This window comes from Mirounga leonina, unplaced genomic scaffold (assembly GCF_011800145.1).
Source record: "Mirounga leonina isolate KUSES-001 unplaced genomic scaffold, KU_Mleo_1.0 Mir_180, whole genome shotgun sequence".
In the NCBI taxonomy this organism is placed as follows: domain Eukaryota; kingdom Metazoa; phylum Chordata; class Mammalia; order Carnivora; family Phocidae; genus Mirounga; species Mirounga leonina.
This window is the reverse complement of record NW_023270469.1, coordinates 17646866-17666355: the sequence shown is the minus strand read 5'-3', so window position 1 is coordinate 17666355 and position 19490 is coordinate 17646866. Positions and strand designations below refer to the sequence as shown.

Sequence of the window (19490 nt, the reverse complement as noted above, 5' to 3'; positions counted from 1 at the left end):
AACCATTTCCTCCAGAGGCATGATGGTAGAATAATGTAGATGGGCATCATGGCGCAGTGGTCGGGAAATCAGTCAGGAGGCTAGGGCCTACTTCCAGCTCTGCTGTTTACCTGAGTGTGACCTTGGAGAAGACATAAGACCTCTGCAGATCTTGTTCATTAGGATTTAAAAGGAATGGGATCTCTGTAGCTGATCTCCATTTTCTCTTCTAGATAAAAATTCTCTAATTACACAGGTTTACCTTGTATAGTCCTTTGTAATTTTAAAATCAAATCTCTAGAGGCCACAGCAGACTATTTTGTAGAGCACATCTGGCTTCCATTGCACGGTGACATTTCAGCTTTTTTTTTTTTTTCTTTTCTTTTCTCATTTTTGTTTCATCTGAGTTTTCTTTTCCTGTTTGAATTATGTTATAGTTCTGGTCTTAGGGTGGCAGCAACGCAGGTTTTTCTGGTCTATAAGAAACAGGGCTGGGGCGCCTGGGTGGCTCAGTTGGTTAAGCGACTGCCTTCGGCTCAGGTCATGATCCTGGAGTCCCGGGATCGAGTCCCACATCGGGCTCCGTGCTCAGCAGGGAGTCTGCTTCTCCCTTTGACCCTCCCCCCCCTCCTGCTCTCTCTCTCTCATTCTCTCTCTCAAATAAATAAATAAAATCTTTAAAAAAAAAAAAAGAAGCAGGGCTTGACTAGTCATTCTCATCTGGATGGCTCAGAAATGGGGAGGCTTGAAGGAGAAGGATGCAGGGCCACAATTAAGAACTGAGCAATGCAGGGGCGCCTGAGTGGCTCAGTCGGTTAAGCGGCTGCCTTCAGCTCAGGTCATGATCCCAGAGTCCTGGGATCGAGCCCCGCATCGGGCTCCCTGCTCGGTGGAGAGCCTGCTTCTCCCTCTCCCTCTGTCTGCCGCTCTGCCTACTTGTGCTCTCTATCTCTGTTAAATAAATAAATAAAAATCTTTAAAAAAAAAAAAGAACTGAGCAGTGCAGGGCAGGAGAAGGATCGGGACGTGGTCGTGAGGCTATGTTGATGGTGGGGTCTACTTCATCCAGCCCTGGTTAGCTGCTCAGCCTGCATAATTCTTGGCAACATCATGACAGAACAGTCTCCTTAAGCATCATTAGTTTGTAGGCCACACCAAGGGGGGCTAGGTGCCTCCCTGATTTTCATCAAATACCTGAGTGCCTTTGCTGAGCTGTTGGGGAATTACAGAATGTGGAACAAACATTGTTCCTGGTTTTGACTAATTTTCTCTAGCTTGATGGTCTTGGCTTCTTAGTGGATTCTTGGGTCTGTGAGCCTCTCTGATTTTAGTGTCATCTGCAAAGTGGATCCTTTTTGCCTCAGCTTCCAGGGTATTTGACAAATGGCATCGCCATCCTTTCAGGCAGGCCAGAAAGATGGCACCCTTTTCCTCATCTGAGCCTGCAATCTTTCGTCAAATCCTGTGCATCTTTCAGCCCCACTGCTTGCTCAGACCTAGTGTTGGCTTCTCTTTTTCTTTCTCTATCTAGCAGCCCAAGGGGTCTTTCTGAAATGCCAGTCTCTGTTATTCCTCTGCTTGAAACCCTGAGAATCCTCTTTAGCACCCTCCTTGGTGGCCTCTCATTGCTGTCAAGGTAAAATCCAAACTCCTTGGAGGAATGTTCCTGACTCTTTATTATTTACCCCTTTAACTCTCCCCCCCCCCCTTCTCCCTGTCAGGAAATGGAATCAGAATTTGCCGGGTAGTGGCAGAGCCAAGGTAAACTAATTTCTCTGTACTTTTGCATGTGCCTTACGTTCTGTTATTTTAGAACACTTCCATTGTCCCGTAAAATTAATCTCATGCCTGTTTGCAATCACTCCTGGTGCCCGCTCTCAACCCTCGGCTACCACTGATCGGCTTTCTGTCATTGCAGTTTTGCCTTTCCTAGAAATTTCATATAAATGAAATGATAGTCTTATGTGTCTGTTTTCCTTCATCATGTTTTTGAGGTTCATTCATGTTGAGTATATATTAATATTCAGTCCTTTTTATTGCTAAGTGATACTCCATTATATAGATTTACCATATTTTGTTTATCCATTTACCAGTTGATGGACATTTGGATTATTTTCAGTTTTGGCTATCGTAGTAGTCCTATTTGTAAACATTCACATGTAAGTGATGTGTGGACACATTTTCATTTCTTTGGGGTATATATGTATATGTGGAATTGCATATGTTAAATCCATATGTTAAACATACATTTAACCCTGGCTTTATTTTTTATTTATTTATTTATTTATTTTTAAAGATTTTATTTATTTATTTGAGAGAGAGAATGAGATAGAGAGAGAGCATGAGAGGGGGAAGGGTCAGAGGGAGAAGCAGACTCCCTGCCGAGCAGGGAGCCCTATGCGGGACTCGATCCCGGGACTCCAGGATCATGACCTGAGCCGAAGGCAGTCGCTTAACCAACTGAGCCACCCAGGCGCCCTTAACCCTGGCTTTAATTTCCATTTTTTCTAATGACTAATGATGTCAAATATCTTTTCATGTGGTTACTTGCCATCAGAATATCTTTGCTGGGGGTGCCCGGGTGGCTCAGTCGTTAAGTGTCTGCTTTCGGCTCGGGTCATGATCCCAGGGTCCTGGGATTGAGCCCTGCATTGGGCTCTGCTCAGCGGGAAGCCTGCTTCTCCCTCTCTCACTCCCCCTGCTTGTGTTCCAGCTCTCACTGTGTCTCTTTCTGTCAAATAAATAAATAAAAATCTTAAAAAAAAAAATTAGAATATCTTTGGTGTAGTCTAGGGTTATGAACACAGATACGATTCTTTTATTTTTTTAAAGATTTTATTTATTTGAGAGAGAGCGCATGCACACCTGCGCACAAGCAGGGGAAAGGGCAGAGAGAGGAGAAGCAGGCTCCCCACTGAGCAGGGAACCCGATACAGGGCTCTATCCCAGGACCCCGGGATCATGACCTGAGCCGAAGGCAGACGCTTGCTTAACTGACTGAGCCACCCAGGCACCCCCATAGGTATGATTCTTGATAGACAGTGCCCAATTGCTTTTTTTTTTTTTAAAGATTTTGTTTATTTATTTGACAGAGAGAGAGACACAGTGAGAGAGGGAACATAAGCAGGGGGAGTGGGAGAGGGAGAAGCAGGCTTCCCGCCGAGCAGGGAGCCCGATGCGGGGCTCGATCCCAGGACCCTGGGATCATGACCTGAGCTGAAGGCAGACGTTCAATGACTGAGCCACCCAGGCGCCACCGCCCAATTGCTTTTTAAGAGGGCTTCGGTTTCACTGTAGTAGCTTTCAAAATTGGGTAATTAAAAAGTCATAGCTAATTTAATGGGTATCATTAATTGGAGGATACGCCGACCCTGGTTTACTGTTGAGGTTGGAGCTAACGAGGGTTCTCAGGTGATCAGCTCATGGCTGTACTGAAACTCCCAGGCCAATTCCCAGTTCTCCTCTCCTTCTGTTATCCTATAGCCACACAAAGAAAACCATACCCCCCTGCTTTGCGGGGATGTAATGTGTTTGGAAGGCAGCTGTGCTCCCCACTTTACCATCAACTTGATATAATATATTTGTTGTTCAGTTTCCTAGTTTGACAAATCCTGGCAATTGCCATACTGATTTTCTTAAAATTTTTTTTATTGTGGTAAAAAGCACAGAACATAAAATACCATACTGATTTTATCTAAGACATAAATGCACTTCCTTTAAGAGTCAAATAGTTCTGTAAGGCTTATTGTGAAAAATAGCAGTCCCCTGGTGTGTATTTCCCCCAGACAAAACCTTTTAATGCTTAACCTCAGAGGCAGCCTCATTGTTTCTTTTTGAGCTGTTTGTTTTATTTTTGCTTCCATATATAAGTAGCTATTCTCTTGACTTCCCTGTTGAGAGCTGAGAATTGGGTTTTCTTTCATCTCCTCCTTCCAGCTCATTCCCCTCTCCTCCCAGTGCAGTTTATAATTTTTGCTGAATCAATATTCAGTGTTTCAGGCAAGTCAAACTCTATGTACCGCTGTTTAGTATCTCTTTCTGAAAGGTGGTTATGAGGTAAGCACTTACATAAATCTGTGTTTGTTAAAATCATGTGTTTACTTTATTAGAACTGTGGAAACACTATTCATAGGTGAGCTGTATGGTATACTCCGATCACTTTGCCTTTCTTGCATAACTCTTTCCTAATAATGGTCTTCTTTTCGCTTTGTTTCCTATGTATACATCATTCTTTTATGCCCAAACTTTCCCCCAGTAGTCCAAATTTCCTTTCAGAAGGAAAGGTCAAAACAGTTGGCTAAATTTTTTTTTTTAAGATTTTATTTATTTATTTGACATGGGGGGGCGGGGCACAAGCAGGCAGAGCAGCAGCAGAGGGAGAGGGAGAAGCAGACCCCCCTACTGAGCAGGGAGCCCAGTGTGGGGCTCAGTCCCAGACCCTGGCATCATGACCTGAGCTGAAGGCAGACACTTAACTGACTGAGCCACCCAGGCGCCCCAGCAATCGGCTATTCTTTCAGTTTTGTCTTCTTGGAGATTATCTCTGGGATCATTTTGACCTGCTTTAGTCCAGACTGGGTGCTCTACAGACTTGCTGTGTATCTGTCATCCTGGGTTTCTTGTTTATTGTCCTGCAGATTTCCTTCATTTCTCTTTTTAGATTGAGTCCTGTTTCCTGGCTCCCGGGTGTTCCTCTGTGGTTCACTCTCTCTTTTTGGCAAAGCACATTCTTCCTCAGTTTCTTATGAGAGGGTGCATGGGAGGTGAGTGTTTTGAAACTTTGCTAATCCTAAAACTTCTTTATTCTGTCCTTACACTTAAGACTTAGGCTGAATATGGATTCTAGTTTGGAAATCACTTCCCATCAGAATTTTGACATTATCCATTTTCTTTTCTTTTTTAATTTTTGAATTTTGGGGGGCTCGAACTCAGAACTCGGAGATCAAGGGTCGCCTGCTCCACCAACTAAGCCAGCCAGACACCCCTATCCATTTTCTTTCAGAGTTCAGTGCTGCTATGTTGAGATCTGGTACCATTCTTGTTCTTTAAAATACTTGTGACATACAGAAGAATAAAACATGTGTGCACAGTTTAAAAAAGAATAATAAAATAAATGCTCATACACTTACCACTCAGCTTAAGAAACAGAACATTACCGTTACTCAGAATTCCCGTGTGTTCCTAGATTGTATTCCCTTCCCTCCCCTCAGAAGTTTCCACTGTCTTGAATTTTCTATCAGTCACTCTCTTGCTTTTCTTTGTAGTTTCACCACCTACTCTGTATTAAAAAGTAAATTCTTAGTTTTGCCTGTTTCTGAACTTCATATAATGGAGTCATACTGTGTTTATACTTTATGACTTGCCTCTTTGCTCGCCATTATTTTTGCGATTCATCCATTTTGCATGTAGCTGTAGTTCATTCACTACTGGATACACTTATCCATTGTATAAGTGTATCATTACTTACCTATTCTGTTGGTAGACTTTGGGGTTGTTTCTAGCTTCTTGCTGTTGTAAGTGGTGCTGCTAGAACATTCCATGACCTGTACTCTGGTGCATATGCACACTTTTCTCTAGGTTGTGTATACCTAGGACTGGAGTTGCTGCCTGTTGAGTTTGTTCAGCTTTAGTAGGTAATGTCAGAGTCTCTCCCAAAGCGGTCATGCCTCTCTACATTCTCTTACTTGTGAGTGATCGTTCTTGTTGTTTCACATCCTTGCTAATATTTGGTATTAACCAGTTTTTACATTCTTGTCAATCTGATAGGTATGAACTAGTCTGTCAGTGTAGTTTTAATTTGCATTCCTCTGGTTACTACTAAGTATGAGTTCTTTTTGTTTGTTCATTGGCTTTTCATGTTTTTTGTGACTTGGTAATTTACAGGAGTTCTTTATATATTTTGGGGCTAATCACCTGTCAGTTACATGTATTGTAGGTGTCTTTGTGGGTTGTTTTTTCATCTGATAAATGCAAGTTCTTAATGTCAAATTTATTTTATATGTCCTTTATTGGCTGGTACTTTTTGTCTCTTGTTTAAGAAATCCTTCCCTTTGCCAAGGTTTTAAAGGCTATTGGCGATATATAAAATTTCAGTTGATTTTTATTTATCAATTTGAAATTTTGTAATCTTCCTAAGTTTACTTAGTTGTAGTAATTATCTGTAGGTATTTTGGGTTTTTACAGACATTCACGTGTGAATAATAACAATGTTCTTTCTAGACCTTATTTCATTTTTTCTTGCTCTAGTATGTTGGATAAAATTCTCAGGATAAAGTCCACTTCATCTGATTTTTAAAAAATTTATTTGCTGGGGCGCCTGGGTGGCTCAGTCGTTAAGCGTCTGCCTTCGGCTCAGGTCATGATCCCAGGGTCCTGGGATCAAGTCCCACATCGGGCTCCCTGCTCGGCAAGAAGCCTGCTTCTCCCTCTCCCACTCCCCCAGCTTGTGTTCCCTCTCTCGCTGTGTCTCTCTCTGTCAAATAAATAAATAAAATCTTAAAAAAAAAAAAAAATTTGCTAAAAGTTGTTCATAATCTTCAATATCTGCAGCATATATACCGATGCTCCAGCTCACCACTCCCTGCCTTATTCCCAGTTTTTGGTTACTTCTCCTCCCCCCACTTTTTTTGGGACTTATCAGAGGTTCATCAATTTCAGTAGATTTTTGAAATAACTTTTATTAAAAAATCCTATAAAATCTCTATATTCCCTAGTTCATTAATCTTTGTGTTTTATTATTTTTATTTATCTGCTGATTTGGCAGTTACACTGCAGTCCTCTTTCTAATTTTTTGAGGTGGATGCTTACCTTATCGTTTGTCTTTTCTAGTATATGTGCTGCCGAAGCGAGCACTATCGTTTGTCTTTTCTAGTATGTTTCTCTCCAAATAGTGCTTTTAGGTACCCCCTGAGTTTTGATATGTAATTTTTAAAAATTCAGTTCTAGATATTTTCTAATCTCTTTTGATTTAGTTTTTTTACCTGTGATTTTAGAATTTCTCAATGTTCAAAGGTCTCTTTAGTTATATTTTTGTTACTGAGATTCCTAACCTGATTGCACTCAGGTCAGAGAATATTGTCCTTTTGATACCAATCTTCTGTTTGTTGTGTACTGTTGCATAACAAATTATCCCAAAATTTAATGGCTGAAGAGTGTTATCATCTCACCATTTCTGTGGGTTTGAAATCTGGGCTCAGCTTCACTGCGCCCCTGGCTCTGGGTTTCTGGCAGGCTGTCATCAAGGGGTCAGCTGGTCATGCAGTCATCTTAAGGCTCAATTGGGAGGAATCCACTTCTAGGTGTTTGGCTTCTTAATGTTTCTTACTAACTTGCCAGCTCATTAGTCATTTAAAAAGATTTGCGAGTATTCCCCCCATCATTATTAGTTCTTTTCAACAGAAGGGTCAGGGTACCTCTTGAGCCAAACTGTTACAGTTAGCACATGTATCTGTTTAAGCTACCAAATACCTGAACTAAAAACAAAGAAATGATTTCCTGGGGAGGGGATTATTTTGTAGACCAGGAACCTGTGTGAATTAGAGTCCAGTCAGGAAACCCAAAGCCAGGTTAGTCCCTTTCAACAGAGGGACTTGGTAACACAGATGTGGGAGGCCTGGGAAGCAAATGGGAGCACCGAGGTTCCCTAGTGGCAGCAATTGCGGGAAGCAGCTCCGTTGTCTGGGGCTGCAGAAACACCGAGAAGAGTGGGATTCTTGAGCCCGGAAGCGTGGGAGAGGCCCTGTGGAACTGGGGGGGCAGCTGCTGGCGTGCTGCTGCCGTTTGAGGGGCGCGAGGCGGCTGGTGGTGAGAGGACGGCGAGGAGCTGCCTTTGGAGCCGGCCGCCGCTCCTGGGAGGACCCTGAGGAAAGCAGCAGCCGTTTGGGAAGGAGCAAATTTTCTCCGCCCTGCCAGTTGCCCTCTAGTTTCCCTCTTGTCCCTACCGAATAGCTGGCAAAGGAGAGTGTGGTTGGCAGAGCCCCAGCCCCTCGAAGCAGAGTACAGAGGAGGAGTGGGTGTGGAGGGGAGGGACAGTCGCCAAATAAAGGGCAAGAGGCTGACCCAGTGCTCTTGGAGTCTCACAAGGCCTGCCTGACCCAGCTACCCAGGGCTGTTCCTTGAGGCCAGAAAGCCATGGCTTCATGACTTACACTGTTGCTGCCAGCCATGAGTCCCACACTTCACAAAGTACCTTTCCGTTTATTTCCAGTAACTGGTATGAAGTGACAGCTGTTTTCTCCTCTTCTCTTAGAATATAAAATATTACCAAGGTATCCGGGCTGCTGTGAGCAGGGTGAAGGACAGAGGACAGAAGGCCTTGGTTCTTGACATTGGCACTGGCACAGGACTCTTGTCGATGATGGCGGTCACGGCAGGGGCTGACTTCTGCTATGCCATTGAGGTGAGCCACGCTCTTCAGGTGTGTGTCCTGTGTCTTATGTGGGGAGTCCCTCATGCACCTTGCCTGTCCTTTGTTCACACACGTTCATGGAGTGTTCACTCTGTGCCAAGCACAGGGCCGGGTTCTAAGGATATGGAGATGAATCAGACATAATTCCTTCCTCCGGGGGCTCATTTTCTCCTCGGAAAACAGCAGTTCTCAGCCTTGGTTGCATGTCAGAATCACTAAATAGCTTCAAAAAATACTGATGCCTAACTGCCCTCTTCCCCCCCAGTTTTAATTTAATTATTCTGGGATGGGGCCTAGGCATTGGGAGTTTTGACTCTGCACCAAGGTTGAGATCTGCTAGCGTAAATGTCCCCACAGAACCAGCTTTCTTACTATGTTTGTCAAGAATTGGGTGTTTAGGGACACCTGGGTGGGCTCAGTCAGTTAAGTGTATGCCTTTGGCTTGGGTCATGATCTCAGGGTCCTGGGATCAAGCCCCGCATCGGGCTCCCTGCCCAGCAGGGAGTCTGCTTCTCCCTCTCTCTGTCTTTGCCTGCTGTTCCCCCCTGCTTGTGTGCTCGCTCTCTCTCAAATAAATAAGTAAAATCTTTAAAAAAAAGAATTGGGTGTTTAATATATGATTAAACATGCAGTTTTTCTGGTAATGTCAATAATGCATTCCATTATAGAAAGTATGGTAAATGTAAAATAAAAATAGTGTGTTAACTCATAGTTAACCAGTGTTAAAATTTTGGTGTATATTCTTCCCAGCTTTTGGGAAGGGGTGGCATGTATTTAAACACTTTGTCCTATGAAATTTGGTTTGTGTTGTGATTGAGTTACAAATAACAAAGTCTCAAAATAACAGTGGCTTAAACAAGAGAGAAGGGGCGCCTGGGTGGCTCAGTTGGTTAAGCATCTGCCTTCAGCTCAGGTCATGATCCCAGGGTCCTGGGATCGAGCCCCACGTCAGCCTCTCTGCTCAATGGGAGCCTGCTTTTCCCTCTGCTCGCCCTGCTTGTACTTTCTCTCTCTCTCTCTCTCTCAAATAAATAAAATTAAAAAAAAAAAAACCAAAAAACAAGAGAAGTGTTTTGTTTTCTCACACAAAGTCTGAAGGTAGCACGTTGGGGTATTCTACTGAGGCTCTTTCCAGCTCCCCACCCACCATCCCCTCAGTATGGCTCTCATGCTCCCGATCTAGAAAGGTGGGCATTTTAAGGCTGAGGGAATACCATTTTGCATCTTTCAGAGTCATGGCAAACGGCGTCATGGTAGAAATCCAGAAAGGTGGATTGTAGCCAGACTATGGAGGACCTAGTGCTACAATAAAGACTTGAAACTCCCATATTCTGAGTTAGTTCTTAACCTGAAGTAATAGTGGGCTTCAGGTTTCATGGAAGTCCTGAGAGTGGAGTGTGTGTGTGTGTGTGTGTGACTCTGCACTTGTCTGAGGACTTAGTAAAAACATTAAGAGTCACTTTTTGGCCTTTTTGAGTGTCATCAAGATTTTTAATTAAATACAAAGAAATCTGTTTTAGGATTGTTGCCTTAGTTAGCCTTCAGTAGATTTTATTATCTTTACTTTATAAATGAAGAAACTAAGACCCAGAGAGGTTAAAGACTTAACCTCACAGTTAATAAATAGGAGGGCTAGACCTGGAGACTTGGTCTTTTGATTCCTACTTATGGTGCTCACTCTGTAGTCGTAGCTTTGATGGGAGTGTGTGTGAGATTTCTAGCGTGGGTATCTGGGGGGCAGTGATGCCAATGACTGGTAAGAGGAGCTTGGAGGAAGGTACTTGGTTTGTGGGAAAGAGCATGCATTTCCTGTTGAATGTGCTAAGTAGGAAAAAGGCAAGTCTCAGGGCAGGAGCCAGTGTATGTGTCAACTGCTAATTAAAGATACAGGGTGAGAACATGTTTTTTGACAGAATTGGTAGGACTGTGCTCTTGGGTTTTTCAAGATAGTCCCATGTCAGTTACCTGGATTTCTAATTTCTCTCTTGCTGCTCTGATCTGTAACTCTCACATCTCTTCTGTTGGCTCTTGACATCTTATGGTGGCCTCCCAGCTCTTACTTTAGTGACCACTTTTGAGCCTGTGGTCATTCTGTCTGGACTGCCCTGTGGTTTTCAGCTCTGCCTGAGCTGCACGCCAACAGGAAAGACAGGTCCGGAACAGTGAGTGAGAACCTGCTGGTCCCTAGAGCTGGACGTCTGACCCTTTAGAGAGTGGCGTGTACAAGTGCATTTGCAACTCATTTGCTAAAGATGTGAGAGGTGAAGCTGACAGTGTAGGAGATTGTCCAGGGAGAGAGAGTAGAATGAGAAGAGCAGACCTGGGAACCCGTGCCTGTGAGGGAAGAAGAGTGGCCGGTAATGTCAAGTTCACATAGACAGAAGAGACCCTAGAGGGCAGAGGTGGAAGCCAAGAGGGGGCAGATTGCATGGGAATCATGGGAAAGAAGGAGTGGTCAGCAAGTGCGGATGTTACAGAGCAGCATTGCCTGGTAGAACTTTCTGTGATGCTGAATATCTTCTATAGCTGTGCTGACCAATATAGTGGTCCCTGGCCACATGTGGCTGCTAAGCACTTGCGGTGTGACTTGTATGACTGGGGAACTGAATTTTTAAATTTCATGCAGTTTTAATCAACTTATATTTAAATGCCTGTGGTCCCTGTATTAGCACAGGTATAGAAGTTGAGCAGGATGAGGACTGAGAGAAGGCTGTTGGGTTGGTAGCTAAGAGGTGACCTCCTTTAGGTGGTACTTTCGGGGGAGTAGGGTTGAGGAGTGGATGGAATACAAGAAATCATAGACAATGACTATAAACATCTCTTTTAATACATTTGAAAAGTGGGGAATATTTTGGGAAGGTGTATTAGTTACAGTGATTTCTGTGGCAAAGTCTTTGAAAATGAAGCATGGTCCTGCTTTCCTTACTTTTCTTCTCTTTTTTAAGAGCCAGAAGAACTTTCCCAGGAATCTGTAGCAAACCTCTCCTTGGGTATCATTGGCCAGAATAAGGTTAAATCCTATTTAACCTAACCTCATTGACCTGGCCTAAGAGATTTGGTTACCCGTAGACAAGACAGGCCACTGCTTGGAAGAAGGTCAGTCCCCCCAACTGAATGGAGGGGCAGGAGAGTACAAAGAATGATGTTGGGAAGTCCACCTCAGGGGCCATTCCAGAAAGAAGTGTTCTGGGTGAGGTCTTGAGTTCTTGGTGGCGGAGGAGGAGACTGTGAACGTCAGAGCCTGAAGGGTCAGCAGAGGAGATGAGTGATAACATCAAGAGGCAGGAGGGCTGAGGGGTGACATGAACTTGTGATACTTTGGGGTGGAGGCAAAGTGATGAGTGAGAACTGAGGGCATGAGGCCCTGAAACTACATCTAAAAACATCAAGCCAGATTCTAGAAATAATTTGAAACAGATTGTAAAGATTTCTTTTCCTATCTAAGCACATATGTATTCTTTACGGAAGAATATAGCATTTCCCCCTTGATTATAATAAAAGAAATATGTGTTCATGGTAGAGAAAATGGAAATCTTGTTGTTGTGACCAGTTACTTTATCATTTTCTATTTCCACCTCTGTGGGTGGGTGTGGCCACATGCACATCTGTATGTTTTATGCACTCTTGTGATTAGAGCTTTGCAGTCTAAATTGGGCAGGCTAGAAAGTGAGAGTTGGAGGTGGCTTGTGTTTAGGGACATGTGAAGGGTTCAGGAAGACTCCTGGAGAAGAGGGGATATGTGCTGCCCAGGAAATTCAGTTTGCTTTGGCAGGTGGGGAGTAGGGCAGAGAAGGCTCAGGCTTGCCTAGTGCACAATGAGATCGTGGCTGGAGCATTAGTCATGGGTGGGGGAAGTAAGGTGGTTCGTGTTGTGGAGGGCCTCAAATACCATAAAATACAGGCTGTATTCTGCCATCAGCGGGGATTTGGGACAGTTTTGAACTGATGCTTATTCACACTTAAGGACTAATACAGTAACAGTCTCGCTTTCCTCTGGAGAGGACAGCACATGTCCTGCCCCAGGCCCCAGGTCCTGGTTTTGTGAGGCAAGCACCCCTACTGCCTCCCCCTAGTTCAGCACTGACACCTGCTGTCCTTGCTAGATAGTGCAACCTCCTGGGGAAGCCCTGCCTCCCTAGTGTGCTGGCTCAGAAGGTTTAACTCATGCAAGTTAAACCCAGCGCAGTGTCTTCCCTTCCTATTCATTTTCATGACACTCATTTGGAGAATAATGTATTTACGTTCCAAAGATGGGGTCTCCTTTTTAAGATCAAATCAGCCCAAAGAAATATTTTGCCTGGGAGTGCTTGGGTGGCTCAGTCGTTAAGCGTCTGCCTTCGGCTCAGGTCATGATCCCAGGGTCCTGGGATTGAGCCCCACATCGGGCTCCCTGCTCGGGCAAGGAAGCCTGCTTCTCCCTATCCCACTCCCCCTGCTTGTGTTCCCTCTCTCGCTGTGTCTCTCTCTGTCAAATAAATAAAATATTAAAAAAAAAATTTTTTTTTTGCCTGTATCATGTGATAACAGAGGTACATATTATATATTCGGGAGCAAATTCTGTCGTGGAGACCTCTTTTACTTCAAATCTTAGAACCTGCATCACAACATATCTTACTGATCTTGGATGTTACTCTTCAATTTACTGCTCATTTTTCGTTGGGTTTTGGCTCTCATTTCTAGGTTTTCAAGCCCATGGCTGATGCTGCTGTGCAGATTGTGGAGAAAAATGGCTTCACTGATAAAATTAAGATTATCAACAAGCATTCCACTGAGGTGGCCATAGGGCCAGGTAAGAGCAGTACATACTCTTGAAAGTTTTCCTTGCCATCGAAGGGGAGAAGAAAAGGTTTATTCTGGTTACCTGGAATAAGTGTATTCAGGTAATCACAGAGAAATGGAGTCTCTCCACGTGGTCTGAAGATAAGGGCTCTGCTTCTCTGCTAGTTGAATCAGTGAGCCCCAGAGCTCGTCCCGTGCAACGGGGGTGATACAAATGAAACTTCCTGTTGCTTTAAGCAAGTTAGAATTGTTATGTGACTCAGCTCTCTGCGTTTTGAGTTTCCTCAGACAGAAGTGAAACCAAGTAGATGGCAGAGAGAGGTTTGCTTCATGCCAACATCCTGCTTCAGCGTCCCACACGAGCGAGTTGCCTATGTGGCAGTCTCTCCAGCCTCTCAGGATAGTTTTTAGAGTCCAGGCATTTGAATCAGACTTCTCAAATTTCACATGCCACTGATTCCGGGGGGAGCACGGTGGAAAGCTTTGCAAAAGAAGCTTCTGGGGCGAGGGTCTGGATAGCCTCGCTGTTTTTTAAAATGCAGTAATTTAGAAGGAAGCCTCTATGCAAGGTCAAGATACTTGTTCCATTTAATTAAAAAAAGGTTTTTAATGGAGAACCTGAAACATGCACAAAAGAAGGGATTAGTGTCCTCTTTGTTTTTGAAACACATGCAAAAGAGTATACAAATCATTATCCTTTTTTTTTCGTTATCCTATTTTTTAATCAATGTTACTGAGGTAAATTTTCATAAAATGAGTGCATCTGTCCTAGTATATAGTTTGATGAGTTTGGACAAATGTAAACACATTTGTAACCTCTTTAGAATGTCTTTATCATGCACAAAGAGATTACTTATGACACTTTACAGCCAGTTGCCTCCATATTACTGACCCTTGGCACCCACTGATCTGCTTTCCCCCATACAGGTTAGATCTCCCTTTTCTAGAATTTTGAGTAAATGAAATTATCCATGTGTACTCTTTTGTTCCTGCTTTCTTTTCTGTAGCATGATGCTTTTGGGTTTCATCCACATTCTTTGGATCAAGATTCATTCTCTTCTGTTGCTGAGTAGCACTCGTGTGTGGACACCTTCGTTCATCCCTTCACCTACTGAGGGACATGGGTAGTTTCCTGGTTAGGTCTTCAGATTTACTGATCTTTTCTTTTCTGGTGTCTAATCTGCTAGGTACATCTACTGAACTTTTTATTTCTAATACTGTATTTTTCATCTCTAAATGTTTCCTTTGATTCTTTTTTATAATTTCCGTTGTTCTTACATGTTTGTGTTTATGTGTGTGTGTGGTTTTTTTTAAAGATTTTATTTATTTATTTGAGAGAGAGTGAGAATGAGCACAAGCAGCGGGGGAGCAGCAGAGGGAGAGGGTGAAGCAGACTCCCTGCTCAGCAGGGAGCCCGATGTGGGGCTCAATTCCAGGACCCTGGGATCATGACCTGAGCCAGAGGCAGACACTTAACCGACTGAGCCACCCAGGCACCCCTGTGTGTTCTTTTAAATAGTTAACGTTATCTATATTAGCTGTTTTAATCTTTTTATCTTCTTCCACTTTTCTGTCTTTTAACTAATTTTTATCCTGGTTCTGGGTTAAATTTTTCTTCTTCCCATGTTTAGTAATTTGTATTTGCTTGCTGTGTATTTTGGGAGTTTTGCGTTGCTGAATACCAGAGTTTATTGTCTTCCTTTAAAAGCTTTGTCTGCCATGCAGTTGGGCCACTGGCAGATCAGTTTGATCCTTTCAGGGCTTGCACGATTTTGTTTGTTTTAATTTGTTTTGTTTTATGAGGGGGGGAGCAGAGGAAGAGAAAGAGAGAACCAGTAGAAGCCAGGAACACCTAGTACCCCTTCCTCCTTCTCCGCCCGCCCCCCCCCCCCGACCCCAGTCATTTGTGCCAACCAAAAATGTCTCCAGACATTGCATTAGTACTCAACATGCCAGATACCAGGCTCTCAAGAGTGTTGAGATTCTGTGGATCATAAAGCTTTGTTTATTTGAAGCAAATTGGACAATAAATCATTTTAAGTTGCATAATTGGCTTAAAAATTATTCTTGAGGTAGAATTGGCAGGGCTTGGTGACTGATTGGATGTAGGGTGACAGAGAAGGAGGAATCAAGAATTCAGCTAATGTTTGCTGACTGTTCCTGGGTGCTGGGCGTTGTTCTAAGCATTGGGGTAAAATGCTGAGCAGAGCAGGCAGGGCCCCTGCTCTCCTGGAGCTGCTGAATGATGCCCAGGTTTCAGGGCTGTGTGACTGGTGGTGCGGTCCACTGAGGCAGAGGCATCAGAGGGAGAAGCAGACATGTAAGGGTGGGGCGCAGTTTGCGACAGTGTATTTCCGTTCGAGTTTGGCATGATATCAGAGAGGCTGGGCAGTGCCCCTCGGGTGGCCGGTCTCTGGGCCGGGAGACAGACGTTTCTTGTCAGCCTCCTTTCACGGCATTGAGCACAAGGGTGCTTTGTAGAAAGTCGACAGCTTTTACCTTTGCTGTCCTAACCACCACCACCTGGAGCAGATCTCATTACCCTTGTCTTACATATGAGGTGACTGATGGTCAGCACTGAGGGTTCAAGGCTAGAAAGCGGGATCCAGGCTCAGGTTCACGCTGTCTGTACTGCACCCTCCTTTGAACCTCCTTAATGCTTCTCTTCCCTTTTGTTATCCATGAGACTCGTCTTCTTTGTAGGGAAGATGAGTGGGCTTTGTCAGATTGGAATTCGTGCACCATTAGGAGTGTTTACAGTTAATTATCTATGATGAATAGCCCCTTCCAACGTTAATTTTGTCTCTTGGCTCATTAAAAATTAAAATTGTAGAAGTAACATTACATTACATTACAGAGGTTCAGGAAATAGAGTCAGCCAAAAGACCTCCCCTACTCCTACTATCCTAAACAACTATTACTTGCGGGATCGTTTGGTATCAAGAAACTAACTTATTTAAGGGGGATTTAGTGTAAGGAACTGGTGATGCTGAATCCTGGGCCTCGTAGTATCACTGGAATTATGCAGCCTCTCTAGCTTTGGTTTTCTCTCCCTCCATGCAGCCTAGAAATATTTGAAGGACTGACGTTCAGTTTTGCTTTTCAAATCATTTTTGCTAATACGTTAATAGTTTAATTGTTAATTTGTATCTGTCCAGTTGCTAATAAGAATGAAATATTTTCCATATATTTGATTGATTAGTTTTTCTGTTTTGAATTGTCTCTGTATTTTTGCCTGGTTTTCCTTTTGGGTGTTTATAGTTTTCTTATCAGTTCTGTGAGTCCCTTGCAATATTAAATATACAGAAAAATTGAAAGAGTGGTATAACAAACACCTACATTCTCTTAACCAAAATTTACCAATTGCTAGTGTTTTGATGTGTATATGTATATCAAAATGGGTTTTTTGGTGAGCCATTAGAAAGTTTCGTGACATTTCTAGATACTTGAATGTATGTATGTGCTTTCAGTGTAATGATCTATTAACCTTTTATCTTTCACGTTTTTGCTGTAAATATTTTTTCTCATCAGTTGTTTGCTTCTGTTTCCTTGTGTTTCTCAGATGGTGACATGCCATGCCGTGCCAATATCCTGATCACGGAGCTGTTTGACACGGAATTGATCGGAGAGGGAGCGCTGCCATCCTATGAGCACGCGCACAGACATCTTGTGCAGGTAACCAGGGGCCTCCCTCGGGTACATTGCTGTGACCTCAGCTGGCTCGCACAGGTCTCATTGGTGCACAGCCTGAGCCCTCAGTACTTCCCTGTACCCCCTAGGATACCCTTGATTCCTGGGAGACATTGGTTCTCCTTAATTAGGACTTCTGGGTCTCTTACCCAGTTTTCGTAGGCTAGAGTTGATGTCTTCAAATTCAATTCAATTCAGCAAAGATTCTTTTTTTTTTTTTTAAAAGATTTTTTATTTATTTATTTGAGAGAGAGAGAATGAGAGACAGAGAGCATGAGAGGGGGGAGGGTCAGAGGGAGAAGCAGACTCCCTGCCGAGCAGGGAGCCCGATGCGGGACTCGATCCTAGGACTCCAGGATCATGACCTGAGCCGAAGGCAGTCGCTTAACCAACTGAGCCACCCAGGCACCCTCAGCAAAGATTCTTTAGATGTAACCTGTGTATAAGGTGTTCTAGCATCCTGGGAGAAATATAAGACCTCCTTCCTGTTTCTAAGACCCACACTGGTCAGTGATGGTACGGACTGGATGGCCAAATGGAGAGGCTGACAGAAGCACCAGTAACATTTGTTTTCAGACTGGCAGTTGAGGGCCCGGATCAGGAGATGAGGACATATGTAGAGAAGGTGGAATGTGGAAAGGCTTGAGGAGAGGGGGAGGTGTCCCAGGTAGCGGACCTGTGCAGTTCGTCAGTGGGAACACCCCCTAGGCGGGCTTGTGAGCTAATGGTGGAAAGTCAGGGTGAGGGGTGGAAGGCCTTGAATGCCAAGCCCTCTCATCATTCTAGGCGAAAGAATTTGGGTAGTGATAATCTTTGGCAGTTTTTTCCAGAAGGGAGGGGCATGCTGATAGTGTTATCTCGGAGACGTTCATCTTGCTTTTTTATGGACATAAATGTCCCCAGAGGCAAAGGCCAGCTGGGGAGGTGTGAGTGTCTGCTTCTTTTGCTGCCACATGTCCTGTGGGCACCATCTAGGCGAGCCTGCAACTGTCCCAGTCTGGGACCCTGTGTGTGGGGGGGGGTTTGGTGTGGCCAGAGTGAATGTGGCTCCTTCCAGGGCAGTTGGGGCCACAGGCCACGTTACTCACACGATCAGCATGTGGTGGTGATCACATTGTGTGAGACATCTCCTTGTCTCCAAAATGTCAGATCTTTTTTTAGTAACTTTGATAGTAATTATTTCTATTTTTCCACATTAAAACCATCAACTAGATGAATCCCTGAAACAGAGAACACAAGGATGTTTAAAATTACATTAGTGTTGTCCAATTGGTCTTTCTCTAATTCATCTAATAATTAAGGTGTGCAGGCAGCTGGCCGCAGTTTCCTTTCTCAGCTGGTCTGTGTAGCCAGGTGTCTGTTGTCTGTTTTAATCACTGTCCCCATCTGCCCACCTTGTGTCTGAGCTTGAAAGAGTTATGGCTTTACACAAAGGCTTCCATTGCCGATCCCTTTTCCTGCCTTCCTGAGGGTCATGCAACCAGGATGCTGGAATGTCGGACAGATAGACCATGTGGTGGTGAGTGACCCAGTGATTGATCTGAGAAGGTAAATTTATTGAGCGCCTTCATTTTGCCAGGCCATTTTTTGACTGCCAGGAAAATGAAGGTGCGCTCCTGGGCAGGCAGATAGGTGAGCAGGTTATCACAGTACATTTGGAGGGTATGCTCAAATGGTGGTCAGTGGGATGGGATCCTGCCCGCTGTGGTAGGGGAAGATGGGGAGCATCAAGGAAGATGAAGCTTGAGCGGAGTCAGTCTTGAATAGTAATCAAGTGTTGGTCTGCCATACGGGGGCGTTCTCAGTAGAGGAGGTCAAGGGAAGGTGAGGTGGTGCGGTGTGAGTTGTTGGCATTATGGGTAGTGGGGGAGGTGGGGTTAGAGCTAAGGCTGGAGGGCTGGGCAGGACTAGACTGAGATGGGCCACTGTGCTCCAGAAGGCAGTGTGGTGCCACAGGAGGGTTTAAAGCAGGGGATTGGCATTGGATTCATGCAGGCAGGCACATGGAGAGCATTTGGGGTGCAAGATCAGGGGCGGGAAGACTGGTTAGAAGGTGTTGGAGTCATCCAGGCTCTGGGGCTGAGGTGGACCTCAGCTGAGACCAGAGAAATGGGCCTGAACAGGTAGCCTTGAGGGAGGAGGAAGGTGGTCAAGGACTTGGTAATTACTTAGATGTGGAGGCATTGAGGCAGTGCCAGGGTTTGGGGCTTGGGAGACTGGATTGGATGGTGGTGTTCCCTATTGAATGGGAAGATGGGAGAAGGACCAGGCTTGGGAAGGAGAGGGAGAGGTGAAGGTGATTTGTTTGGTTTAGACAGAGTTTGAGCTATATGAGGGTCAGACAAATAGAGAGGACCAAGAGGCTTTTGGCTATGTGGTATTTGGTAAATGAAGATGGACTGACTGACGGATGTCCCTCAGGGGAGAGTGTGTGGAGGGAGAGAGATGGGCCAGACCACGTCTCTGGGGAGTTGTCTCTGTGAAGGATGGGTAGGGGAAGCACAGCCTTGTGAAGCAGCCAGAGGAGGAGAACAGTGTTTCTTATCCAGAGCCATGCCTGGAGATATTTTTGGTGTCACAACTGAGAGGGGGACACTCTTGGCATCTTGTGGATAGAGGTTGAGGATGTTAGTGA

At 44.4% G+C, this 19490-nt stretch overlaps 1 protein-coding gene across 6 annotated transcripts in view; it reads left to right on the top strand.

Annotated features, from left to right (window-relative positions):
• PRMT7 (protein arginine methyltransferase 7) overlaps positions 1-19490 on the top strand; it is a 46729-nt gene that overhangs the window by 8639 nt on the left and 18600 nt on the right. For 4 of the 6 annotated variants that reach the window (XM_035024905.1, XM_035024909.1, XM_035024910.1 and 1 more), the window contains 3 exons: positions 8228-8377; positions 13067-13175; positions 16728-16840. In XM_035024905.1, the coding sequence (XP_034880796.1) occupies positions 8228-8377; positions 13067-13175; positions 16728-16840 (372 nt within the window). Of the gene's footprint in view, positions 1-1702; positions 1741-8227; positions 8378-13066; positions 13176-16727; positions 16841-19490 lie in introns of those variants that run through there. The other 2 variants (XM_035024906.1, XM_035024908.1) reach the window with 2 other exon arrangements.